Genomic DNA, 13,577 nt, shown 5'->3' on the forward strand with positions numbered 1-13,577 from the left:
TTCACACACGCAAAACTGTAACAATGTACCGTATTTTCCGGACTATAAGTCGCACTTTTTTTCATAGTTTGGCTGGTCCTGCGACTTATAGTCAGGTGCGACTTGTATATCAAAATTAATTCAGACTGAGATGAAAACATTACCGTCTACAGCCGCGAGAGGGCGCTCTATGGCAGAGTTGTTCAGAAGCGACACCAAGGATGAAGAAAATTCAATGGATTCAGTGATGTGGAATGAGATCGCGGGAGCTTGGTGAGCTTGTTTACTGGTAACTTGCTTGTTGGACTCGCTGGCTTATGTTAATTTAGCCTATTCAGCCTCCCAGGTGTATGTTCTTTATGCTATTGTGTAGCTGAATAACTGTTAATGTGTTGCGTTAACATACCGGATACCTACTCAGCCTGTTGTTCTGTGTGCTACTGTGTAGTTGAATAACTTGCCCTTCCATATTAAATGTCTGTTCTTGGTCTTGGATTATGTAAAATAAATTTCTAAATAAATGCGACTTATAGTCTACTTTTCGTAAGTAGCCTACTAGATGTGTTGGGATATTTAACATGCCATTTTATTTATATTATGCTGAAATGAACGAAATGACTCGAAAAAAGATTCATTCATTTTGCTGAACGAGACTCAAAGATCCGAGTCAGTAAAATGATCCGAACTTCCCACTACTAGTGACGCGTCGACGCATTTCATGCGTGTCGACGTATTTTCATCGTTGCGGCCCTAGTCCAGTGCGACTTATATATGTTTTTTTCCTCTTCATGACACATTTTTTGACTGATGCGACTTGTACTCCGGAGCGACTTATAGTCCGAAAAATACGGTATCTTGCAAGGTAACACGATGTAACCTTGCTCTCACTTGAAATGTGGCTCCACATTAAGTCCTTGATTTTGATGGTATTGGACCTGGAAAGTCCTTGAATTTGAAGTTAACAAAGCTGTGAGAACCCTGTCTTTCTGATCCACCCAAAGAAGGGTGTTGATTCTCATCTAGTCTGCACCCACAATTATTCTCAATTCGTTTGATGTCAAAGGCATTCAAACTAGTGATCATGGCTCTGTGCGCTGCTCATCGTCTACTGCCTAGATTGTCATAATGTATTTATTTATTTTCCCCATGAATGTATGCTGCTGTAGCCGTCTGACCTGGGATAGTGTGGGTCACCGTGTTCCCACAGACGGGGAAGTCTTGGCTGAATTAGGTCAGCTTGCTGTTAGGTTAAGTCCTTTAGGCAAGATCACAGTAAGCCGGCTAAGAGGCCGGAGGTGACTGGAGTCTGCTCTGTGTCTTTGAGAAACAAATGAAAGGGCTCAAACACATATCCCCGATGCTTTATCACGCTGGCTTTATGAGACTGGAATCTGATGTGACTGTTGTGTGAAATATATCTTGCATCCTAAGAATTTGTGCAGATCTTTTTACAATCCTGTCATGTAATGTGTTACTGGCTCTGATCCAAAACCCCAGTGATCTGCTTTGCTGTCTACATAGGCTACATCTTGTGCAGCCAAGGGAGCTTCAGAAAGCTTCATTCAACTAGGGCTGGGTGATTAAAACAATACCATTAACAATTATATAGCGTTTATATTATTGTTGATGATTTTTCAGCCTTTTCACGATATTCAATCAATCCTTTCTTGATGTTTGCTCTGAAATGGCTGTGATTTTGAAATGAATTTTTATGATTATTTTATTATTATTTTATGATTATTTTTTCTCGTACACTAACCGTTTGTGTCTGAAATCAGTGTGCAAAAGTCTTTTATTTTTATTTCCATAGCGCTTTATACAATACAGACTGTTTCAAAGCAGCTTTACAGTGATAAACAGGAAAATAAGAGTTTTTCAATTCTGCTTTAAAGCATCTCTAAAGAGAAAAGTGTGTTTTACAGCTGAGGTCAGTTCAATGTTGATTTAAGTTCAGTTCAATAACTATGTAAAGTTAATCAAATATGAAATGTTCATCTATAAAGCAGCTCTGCAGAAAACAGTGATGTCAGTTCTAGCTCAGTTCACTTTCTTACCCAATACTTTCAGTACTAGTATATCCTATGCTGTCCAATTAATAATATTGCTTAAAGTGTCCTCATCTAAGCAACAGTGGGAAGGAACCCAAATGCTACCATTTGTAACTATTTTTATGTTTAATTTTATAATGTAACAAAATAATTAAATGAAATTTGTTTGTTTTTAATGCTATTAATGATAAGTAAATAACTAAAACATTATTGTACCCTTCAAATATTGTTCAGTTAAATAAACCTTGAATTAACAAGATCAAATGAAAAGTTAGAACTTTTGTGATGACACGTTGGTTATTAACTTGTAAATGACTCATTATGCAAGAGGAGAGTCTCCGCATAAAAAAGACCCACGACTGGCAGATCAACGTTGTGCTGCTACATTTCTCTCTGATACTGTAAGAAATTAAATTAAATTGAATGTTACAATGAACTGGCACGATGATTGTCATCAGTTTAAATGGTGACAGGATGCATGTAATTAAGAGTAGGCAAGCTTTTGTCATAATCACATCTTTAACGGAGCGCTCCATCTCCGTTAAAGATGTGATTATGACAAAAGCTTGCCTACTCTTTTGCTATCCACTTAAAAGTATGTACATTTTCTTCACAAGAACAGTACATACTTTTAGGGTATAGTATAAGTAGGCGAATCGGGATGCAGCAAGAGAGCTATTCAGTTGCAGTGCATTCTGGGAATGCTTTACGATGCATGCCATGAGGAATCTTAATGGCAGCATGATTTTGCTACTAGGGGTGTGACGAGACGCTTACTCCACGAGAACGAGACAAGACGAGATTTTTACACAATTTTTAAGAAATCCTAAATGATGAAATGTATGAATGGAAAATAGTCTTTTATTCAACTGAAAATCACAAAATGCAAAACAATTTAGGTGCATTTTGAAATCAACTTGTAATGAATGTTATTTTACTTCTATTTTAATGAATTCTATGCAGTAAAGGACATGCAAACACTGCAAAATGTTTTGCTATAAACTCTACCGTCTGGCTTCTCCCCTGTACGATTTCACATGAGAAATCTAACTCCTTTCCACAAATCGAACATAAAAAATAAATAAAACAGTATAAATAAAATAAATATAAATAACTGAAATAACACTTTAAATGCAAACAGTAAGTGTGTATCCATAATCAAAGTAGCCTACTGCTCTCTCAAAACTACAAGTTCAAACAGAAAAAAAAAAATTCTTCAAGCATGAAAAAGAGATAAATTAACTACACAGAACAGACTAAGATTATGGTCATGTTCTTTTTCAAGAATATAAGCATGTCGACGATTTCTGGCAGCAGTTGAGACCTTTGGGCAGTAACTAGGGCTGCACGATATGAGGAAAAGCTGCGATGTGCGATAACATTGTTTAATATTGCGATGTCGATATGACTTGTGATATGTGAATGTTAGCTATACTGTTCCCATGTCTTAGTGCTTTAATAGGTTCTTTGCGCGATAGGTCAAATGTTTATTACCTGCCTGGTTCAGTTTACACTATTTTAGCGCGATTTTGGCACGATCCGTTTCGTGGAGATTCGTAAAGGACAACGGGCGTCGGGACGCAAGATTCGATCGTTTCATTTCGTATAGTGTGTCATAGTGGGCGACAACGCGTCTGCGATGCAGGACATCACGACAGAAATACTAGCATGTTTAATTTTAACGGTCCTCCACGACGGGTTGAGTGTGAGCGAGAGTGAGTGTGCGCGAGTGAGAGTGCGAGCAACAGTGAGTGTGCGTGCGCGAGTGAGGGAGTGAGCGAGGGACAGTGAGTGTGTGTGTGTGTGTGTGCGCGGAGTGTGTGTGTGATTGGCCCGGCACACAAATGATTTAAAAGTGGCAGGGGCATCTTCAATACTAATTTCACCCTCACGCTCCATCACGCTGACATCACAACAACTCACGAGACAAAGTTTCACCTCGACGAGAAATCTCGTCGCGTTTTAATCTCGCGAGATCTCGTAACACGAGATCTCGTCACACCCCTATTTGCTACCATTTATAACAACCTTCATCTGTGTCTCTGCTACCTGTTTGTTGTAGGCAGCTCACTGGGGTTTTAACAGCTGCTATCCTTCTGTTGAAGTCATTTACATCTGATATTGTTTCTCCTTATCAGGGAGTGTGCGGCTGATCCAACCTGTGTGCTGTGTATGCAGTGCTTCTTAGGCAGCGTTCACAAAGAGCATCGCTACAGGGTAAGAGGAAACGAGATGCACACTTTAACAGTCTTAAACATCTCACTCGGGTGTGTCAGCATGTTGGTGTGACAGTCGCAGAGAAAGTGTCAAATACCAAGTGTGTGGACCCGTCTGCACTAGTGCCACGCGGACCCTGGCTTCTCCCTGACAAGAAAGTCCTGCTCAAATCCTGTCCACTGTAAAGATTGTTATTATGGCTCAACCCAGAACTTTTTTAGTGTTTAAAACTGAGGGCTGGTACAGTTCTTTGTAAAGGTTACAGGACTGATGGGGCTGTTGTGTCTGTGAAGAGAAAACAATCAATCTAACACAGTTAACTGTCCTATAATTTAAGGACTGTTTCAGTTTAAACTATGACTGATTTTTGTAACCATTTTGTTTGAAATGAGACATCTTCATACAAAAATCACCTTGACACCAGCTGATCAAAAGCCATTGCAAAAATAGCTCTCAGAAAAAAGACACGTGAACCATGATTTGAAGTGGGATGTTTTAACAATTATACTAAAAGGCCTTTTACTTTCTATAAAGTATCAATCAGACGACAGAAGGCATGTAGTAGATTGTGTGCAACAGGTTTTTCAATACATTTTTGATCATGTTGATCATTTAGAGGCCATAGAAATGTGCATAGCAAATACGATACAGTAAGCTTTCTAGGGTGTGAAAAAAAGTGTGTTTGTTAAGGAACACTAGAGCAGACAGTCATGTGTGTTGCAGGTTGACTCATGACAATGAGGTAGACAGATATAGGAGACTTGAGATCATTTGCTGCTGTCTTTGTGCCCGCTGTAGATGACCACCTCAGGAGGAGGAGGCTTTTGTGACTGTGGCGACACAGAGGCCTGGAAGAAGGGCCCTTACTGTCAGAAACACGAGCCCAATATCAGTGACTGCTCCCAGAAGGTAAGATCCCTCTTCCTCCGTGGACCTGTTGTAGAACAGGCCGCTCCCGGATGACACACACGTTTTTAATAATAGAAAATCCACCAAAATGTTCTTTCTGTCAAAACTCTTTATCATTGAAACATGTTTTATTAAATTGTGCTAATTTTAACCCAGTTAAAATTCAGTTAACTCTTTTGAAGAAATGTAACCAAATATAGTTTTATAGTTTTTTGCAAAAATAAATTGTAAACAACTGATGTAGTTTTACCATGAATTTTACTCGCCATGAAAATAGCCACAGAATCTGGCATGGCGTTAAAAACAAACAAACCTCTTCCTCCGTGACATAGTCTTAGCAGGAGGGATGGGAATAATGAGGCATTTAATGATTCCCAATTACGCTCAGGGACCATTAATGGAACCACATCAAAGTCATCAGGAATGTGATTTTTCTGTATTTATATGGTTTCCGTGCTGTTCGACCTGGGACCCACATGACCTGTGTTAATCTGACTGCATTGCCTCAAACAGTTACTAAACAAACGGCAAATTCTGTGTTTTCTAATACCTTTATTTCATGCATTAGTTGCTTCTGTATGCGGTATGTCCATCAAAACTCTGTACAGTACTGTACGTTTGGGTCGATTATAACTTGCATTTTAAAAACATGCGCCAACCATTTTATATGATTTGTAATGAGAAATGTTTATATGTTGTCAATAAAAGAGACAAAAGGTCTCCCTGCTCAATGGTTTAATGTTGGAGAGCACAGAAATTAAGACAGCCATAAACATTAATATTGTAATTGTACTGTTTTTCTGTAAAATAACAGCATTAAAGTTATATATATATATATTTTTTTAATGTCTCTAATATATGTCTTTAATTAATTTTTATTTCAGTTTTAGTCAGTTTAGGATAACTTAATTCTAATTCTTCATCTAATATTTTATTTCATTTCAGCTTTTATTTTAATTGCTGAAAATGATTTTTAATAGTTGTAGTTGACAATAACAAGCCATCTTGTTTGGTAGGATCCGTTGGCTAATCTGTCTGCAGAGATGATCGCTCGCACGTATAATGTTTTCGCCATCATTCTCAAATACGCTGTGGACATGCTCACCTGGGACAAAGAAGACGAGCTACCTGAAGGCCTCGAGCCACCGTAAGATATATATAATCACTCATAGCTTGAAGTCATGTGATGACAACATGTCCCTTAAATGTTTTTCCCCAATCAGAAGACACAATTTTTAGCATTTGGGTTGGAGAAAAACCCATTCTAGACCCTCATGATCGTCCATCATGCATGTGATGTTTTTGAAAGCTGCATGTTAGTATATTAGGAGATGTGTAACTTGCTTATTTTCTTCTGAAGGGCCCGTGGAGACACGTACTACTGCATGCTGTTCAATGATGAGGTCCACACGTACGAGCAGGTCATCTACACACTACAGAAAGCTGTGAATTGCACCCAGAAGGAGGCCGTCAGTTTCGCCACCACCGTGGACAGAGATGTAAGTGTCAGCTTAACCTGCTGTTAGTTCACCTGCCAGAGCCACAGTTCAGGCTGAAGGCTCTAGCTTCTGTTCACTGATTACTTCTGTTCACCGTATTCAGGGCAGGAAGTCTGTTCGCTTCGGGGACTTTCAGTTTTGTGAGCAGGCCAAATCTGTTATCGTGGTAAGTTCTCTGCAATAAGTAATCCATCCGTTTGGGTTTTTTACTCTTTTTACTGAGAACTTTTTCTTGTTAGCTAAGGCATTCATTTAAGTTTTATGAAGACATCCACTCCAATCTGCATATCATTTCAGCACCTGGCTATGACACATGGTTCACAAACAAGATTGTTAGTTGTTTGCTTAGACAAACATCGCTATTATCATTGATGCATCAAAATTTCGCCAAAAAGTGTCAGCTTACATATCTGACAGTTTTATCCCAAAACCCATACAATAAATAGCATTTGATGCTCGCTTCAGTTCAAGCGGCACATGAACCAATCATCTCTTCCTCTTTACTACTAGTTATATCACATGAATATGTGGAAAGAAACAGTACACCTTAACATGTCTCATTTAATCACTCAATCAGTTTCAACTGTGAAGAGACATCAGTAAAACATCTTGTAATGTTTCATTTACCTTAGGAAAGTCATTCAATGTCCACAGCTTGATAGCCAACTACAAAAAAAAAAACTCTTTAAGAGAGGAGCATTTTGAAATATATTTGCACTATATAACATATTCATCATATTTTTACTTATCCAGTTAGTGATGTCTTCATTATTTAATATAGTTCTTGTTTGAATAAATATTTTATAAAAACATTTTATTATATCCACTGTTTAATTGTTTATTTGAATGAATTTGAGTAAATCATAATAAAAAGTTTATATAATATTGTCTTGTGCCATTTAAATTACAACTTTTTTCTTATTTGAGTGTTCATTATTAAATACATTTGATGAATTAGTTGATTTTTAACTTTTTTTCGAGAACTATTTTCTGTTTTCAGCTAAATCAAATGAAAACTTTAACTTTGGTTTCACTTTTTCTGTAAATAATTGACTTTTACTAAGCAATCATATTTTAATCTATCAGATGATAAAACAAGTGGAAAGAAATCCCATAGACTTGCATTAAAGAAGGGCCATCCGTTGACTTGGGGTGGGCTTAGTTCTAGAACCACCCGGAACACTATAGCCACTATTCATGACACTTTAGCATCATTAATTGTTCTTGTAAATGTAGTTTGTTTGTGAACACATGTTTTGCAGAGGAACACGAGCCGTCAGACGAAACCTCTGCGGGTTCAGGTCATGCACTCCTCTATAGTGGCTCATCAGTGTTTTGCGCTCAAAGCTCTCAACTGGCTCGGCCAAATCATCAGATACTCAGGTCTGTCTCTGTATCTTTCTGTCTCATTTCCTCTCTGTTGTCGTTTCCCTTTCCTTTTAATCACTTCTGTAGAAGTCATGTTATAAAATTGTGCAAAACCAAACTTTCTAATCTTCTCCATTTAGCAATTACCATACGTTTGGATTTCACAGCTGTTTATTTTGGTATTTTGCTATGATTCCAGTAATCTTTCATCAGTTTCGTGTTTAATAGAGCAGTGTGTTCTGAGTCAGCGTTTGCATCTGCTGTAGTGAATCAGTGCCTGAGTGTGTTACTGTCGCCCAGCAGATGCTCTGAGGAGGATCCTGTGTCAGGTGGGACTGCAGCGCGGGCCGGAGGGAGAGAACTCTTCTCTAGTGGACACGCTCATGCTCTGTGACTCCAAGATGTGGAAAGGTGAGTGAATGCCTGTGCTGACATCAGCTCTCCTGAGATAATGCAGCACTGCAGAAACACACAGCACAGTGAATGACATGACGACATTTCCCTCTCACAGGTCACCTCAAAATAAACAAATTAACAAGTTGTATATAACAGGAAAAATTGGGCATATCTAAACCCCTCCTTGCTAAGAGCTTCCTCTGCTCTTTTCATGGACAAATCACGATTCACCAAAAACATTTGTTCTAAAATGTATTCTAAATTTACAAAGAAATTAGGAACAACTATAACACACATACACAAAAAACACTTTCTCTGTGTGGCCTTAGGAAGTTATATTTCATATTAACACAACTTTACTATATGAGCAATATTGCACTGCTACTCATGTGATATGGCTGTGTATCAGCATATCACACGGCTTCGAGTGTGATATTGCGTTTATACACGAGAGTAAATAAATAAGAAACAAGAACGGAGTATCTTTAAACAAATCTCTTGTGCAGAACTACTTCCTTCCGCTACGGATTTAAATCTCAAATTGATAGTTTGACAGTTGCGCCCGAGCCTCCATTACTAATTCTGAAACGTCACTTTAGATACAATGCAATACAATACAATACAATATACTTTATTGTCCCCTTAGGGAAATTTGTCTTGGGCACAGTGTGAATGCTGCATTTTTAAATCACACAAACTAATACGTAGTAAACAGTATAAAATAAAATAATCAGTGTTAACCAGAAACGCTCAAGTCTTTAAACTTGTCATTCAGGATTCTAATGGAGGCAGGCACAAAGGAGTATTTAAAGGGTCATGACACCCTAAACCAAAATTTCTGAGATTTTAACAGAGGTATGTGTGTTAAACACCATTGAAAACAATGTTAGCATCTGTTAGATTTAATAGTAGGGGGAAAATGGTTAAATTTTAGTTTTTATACGCTATTTTCGTCTTCCGGGTTTAAAATCTTCATTGTGTCCACGTCACAGGTACTTTGATGACTCATCGGTGTCTCATAATTATTAATGAGACTGAGTTTTTTATCCAATGAGAAGACACTTTCTCTTAATTATTCATGACACCACGTGGAACTTTCCAATGACAGACAGTATGTCAAACTATGATATCGCGTAGTAGATGAGAGAGGTATGGACGCGCGTTTGTTTTCGTGGTGCAAAAGTTCCAGTGCATCTTTCCCCGCGATGCTGCCCGGGCTGGACTCTGACTGCGGGCGGCTGGTTGGCCATCAACCACGGACACTTCTAAACTGTGTGTGTAGCAACCATTCAACGGGAGAATGGTGGACTTCGACCTTGTACACCAATGCAGGTTTCATCTTGCAAGTGATGTGGTCCCGAGGACTTTTCTATCGCTTCAGAGGTATGTGTGTGTGTCTAGAATGTAACCCTGACCGTTTTACTTGCCTTCTGTTAAATAATCACTCGTTATTAAAATTTAGATATTTCGATAATACCTCAATTGTATGGAACGTATGCTTAATTTGTGCAAATTTCTATGTCACTGTCCATCTTTATTATGTGGGTTTAGGGGGCGTGTAGATCTAGGATATGTAGGCTACTGAACGTTTTTTTTTTTAAGCGTTTTTTTTAATTTATTTTCAAATATATGCATTTATAGTGTGTATATAAACAAATATATATTTTATAATGACATAATTATACATATACATGTGCATTTATGTTTTAAATACAATTATAAGGTGTCAGTGTATTTAGTATTAGTATTTCATTAGACTATAACTTTGCCAGCTATAAACAAATCTAGCATTTCCTCACGTTTTACCACTGATTTTTAGTGACAGTCGATGACAGTTTCCCCCCCTCCACTCTCCCCTGCCGTGCCATACCACACCCTCTCCCCTCCCTTCTTCTCACAGCCACCACGCCCAATTAAGTTGCATTTTTCAAAAAGATTGTGAGCTAGACTGGAGCTGAAAGAGGGAGTGTTGTGACCCTTTAAATCGGTTAAGTCGACATTTGGGCACTCTATCACTCTATGCTCTTCTGCCTTCTGCCTGAAGGCAGAAGAACATACTCAGGATGAAGAATGTGGGAGGGATCCGCCAGTATTCTGTGTGCCCCTCGATACACAGACTGCTCATACAGTGTTTGAAGCGATGGATGGTCTTTCCACTCCACAATTTTCATGGCAGTTTTGATAATGTAGGAAAGTCTGTTTTTTAACTGTACAGAGAGGTTACCGTACCAGGCTTGGATCCCATACCTGATTAGGCTCTCCAGAACAGCCTGGTAAAATACAGTCATAATTATTTTGCTGACACCATACAGCCTGAGTCTCCTCAGGAAGTAAAGTCTTTGTTGGAGTTTAGTACATAAGTTATCAACATGAACCTGCCATGTAAGCGTGTTATTAATATAGATGCCAAGATACTTATATGAACACACCTGTTTAATTTGAGTATCATGGATAACAACAGGACTGTGGGCGCCGACTGCTCTGGGGTCAAAAACTATTTCTTCTGTTTTTTTAACATTTAGAATCAATTTGCTGGCATCGCACCACTGTTCAGAGTTCTTTATCTCAGAGTGATAGAGAGATAGATCAGAGTCTTTGTACAGTAGGCTCAAGATGGCTGTGTCATCTGAAAATTTAAAAATGTAATTTCCAGTGTGTAAACTCACGCAGTCATTAGTATAGATTGTAAAAAGAACAGGCGAACTCACGCAACCCTGGGGAGCACCTATGTGTGTTAATTTAGAATCTGATAGGGTGTTATTGACCCTTACAACCTGAGTACGGCTGGTTAAAAAGGAGTGGTACCATTTAATCAAAAAAGGGTTAACATTCAACTGACTCATCTTCTGAATCAGAAGTTGAGGTTGAACCGTGTTAAAAGCAGAACTAAAATCTACAAAGAGCAAGCGTGCATAGGCTTTGCTGTCCTCTAGATGTTTTAAAATCAAATCCGTAATGCTGTTAACCGCATCATCTGTACCTTTCCTGTACCTGTACGCGAACTGTAAAGGATCCTGCAGGGGGTCAGTATCAGCTCTAAGCAGGGGGAACTAAGATTTTTTCCAAACATTTCATTACAACAGATGTTAACGCTATTGGTCTATAGTCGTTATCATCCATTGGACATGATTTTTTTGGAATAGGTGTAATAATAGATTTTTTCCACAGGCTGGGAACAGTGTGTGTGCCTACAGATTGTTGAAAAACAGGCCACCAGGCTGGGGTCAGTTCATTTGCAAAAGTTTTTAACAGGAATGCTGAAATGCCATCCGGGCCAATTGACTTTTTGACACACACCTGTTTAAAGACAGACTGTACCACATGTTTTTCTATATTTGGTTTGTTCTCTGGATCACATCGTATAGACCCCAGCAAAGTGTTACACTCCTGAGAATGGTCCTCTGTTTCAAACCTGCAGATCTAGTAATGAAGGAACGTTGAATCGCTTCATTGCAGCTTATTGTATTATGTAGCGTACAGTATTATGGCATTATGAAAGAGAGATCGACTAAACAAGTGTATTACCTGCATCTGATATAGCTTTCATTCTTCAGGTCGATGTCCATATAATTATTTCCAAAAAATCAGTTTTATTGTCCGCTGAGGAAAGCGAGATGTTCGTCTTTGTCCTTCCTATGACAGCGCTAAAACAACTTGTTCTGACTCAATCATAAAGACAGTCTCTGCCGCCATCTAATGGCGTAATAATGTAAATTTCAGTGAAGTCCATATCACAATCTTTTCTCAATGCCAAATACGGCATATTTATTAGGGCTGTTTTCGACTAAGGATTTTCATAGTCGAATCTGATTCGTTAGATTTTGCCGTAGTCGACTGATAGTCTAACCTTTTTTTTTATTTATTTTTTAGATAGCAGCTAGATTTTTTCCATTTCAAACAAAAGAGCTAAAAAAAACTAAAAGAAAAACATGGTGTGTAACAAATACCTTTTATTCATTTAAAGCCAGATGAACAAAACATATCACACATATATCATAACATTTCATAAACATGAGGAGCAATATGAGAGAGAAATTTGGTGATCGTTGTTTAGGTACATTAAACCACGTAAAGCTTTTTCACGTCCATGACCATGAGAACCGTGTGGAGTCAACCCACAACCGCTCTGCTGCCCTGCTGAAAATGTGAAGCAGAAACGCTTAATGTCAGATAACGTCCATAATAATTGGACTCTGGGTTCGATTTTTTGACCATTTTCAGTGGTTATGAGGAGCAATATGAGAGGGAAATTTGGTAATCATTGTTTAGGTACATTAAACCACGTAAAGCTTTTTTCACGTTAGGACTTAGCCTATATATAAAGCCCATGAGAACCGTGTGGAGTCAACCCACAGCCGCTCCGCAGCCCTGCTGAAAATGTGAAGCAGATTTTTTAATACATTTCTATTTATTTACATTAGTAAGCTACAGGACACCGTCTTTCAAAACATGACCTGCGTGAAAGCGGGAAAAAAAATGTTTGTACCCAGCCCTTCTGAAAATGCGAATGCGTCTCTGTCCCCAGCACATTTCAAACCAAACTGACGCCCATGTAAATTCAACTACGAGGTTCATAGTCGAATCAGACCTCTCCGAATCGAATCGTCGAATCCTCGACTATTAGAAGTCAGCCCTAATATTTATATAAAATAATATTTATCAAACAACAATAGGAAATAAATAGGAAATAAACACAAGCAAACAATTCAGTCAAACATACAAAAGCAGTGCTCTAGTACAGGATTTAAGTATAGCTTAAATATATAGAGAAATATATAAAGTTATGAAACTTAATTTTCCCGTCAACCAAAATCAATTAGCTCCGGAACAAGTAATAGAATAATACGACTGATTGCCTGTTTGATATACCCCAAATAAATTATATCTCATGTTTAATCACCATCTATCTACTTAAGAGCCAGCAGCAAATTCGTGCTTGTAAAATTGTAAAATAGGCACTATGATTTTATGTGGTTCACATATTTGGAAAAGGCTCTCAGCCAGGCTGATTCGAGAACCAGAAAGAACTATATTATATTATATTATATTATATTATATTATATTATATTATATTATATTATATTATATTATATTATATTATATTATATCATCTTGACTATATTTTGTCCTGTTTGTGCAAATCCTAAATAATCCACACAAT

At 38.0% G+C, this 13,577-nt stretch overlaps 1 protein-coding gene across 2 annotated transcripts in view; it reads left to right on the forward strand.

The window, feature by feature from the left end:
* The window catches only part of ubr2 (ubiquitin protein ligase E3 component n-recognin 2), a 49,903-nt gene that overhangs the window by 9,469 nt on the left and 26,857 nt on the right, over positions 1 to 13,577 (forward strand). For both annotated transcript variants that reach the window (XM_084093280.1, XM_084093281.1), the window contains exons 3-9: positions 4,166 to 4,244; positions 5,043 to 5,153; positions 6,170 to 6,300; positions 6,514 to 6,652; positions 6,756 to 6,818; positions 7,915 to 8,035; positions 8,324 to 8,431. In XM_084093280.1, coding sequence (XP_083949406.1) covers positions 4,166 to 4,244; positions 5,043 to 5,153; positions 6,170 to 6,300; positions 6,514 to 6,652; positions 6,756 to 6,818; positions 7,915 to 8,035; positions 8,324 to 8,431 — 752 coding nt within the window. The remainder of the gene's footprint in view (positions 1 to 4,165; positions 4,245 to 5,042; positions 5,154 to 6,169; positions 6,301 to 6,513; positions 6,653 to 6,755; positions 6,819 to 7,914; positions 8,036 to 8,323; positions 8,432 to 13,577) is intronic.

This window comes from Abramis brama (assembly GCF_963993115.1).
Source record: "Abramis brama genome assembly, chromosome: 19".
In the NCBI taxonomy this organism is placed as follows: domain Eukaryota; kingdom Metazoa; phylum Chordata; class Actinopteri; order Cypriniformes; family Leuciscidae; genus Abramis; species Abramis brama.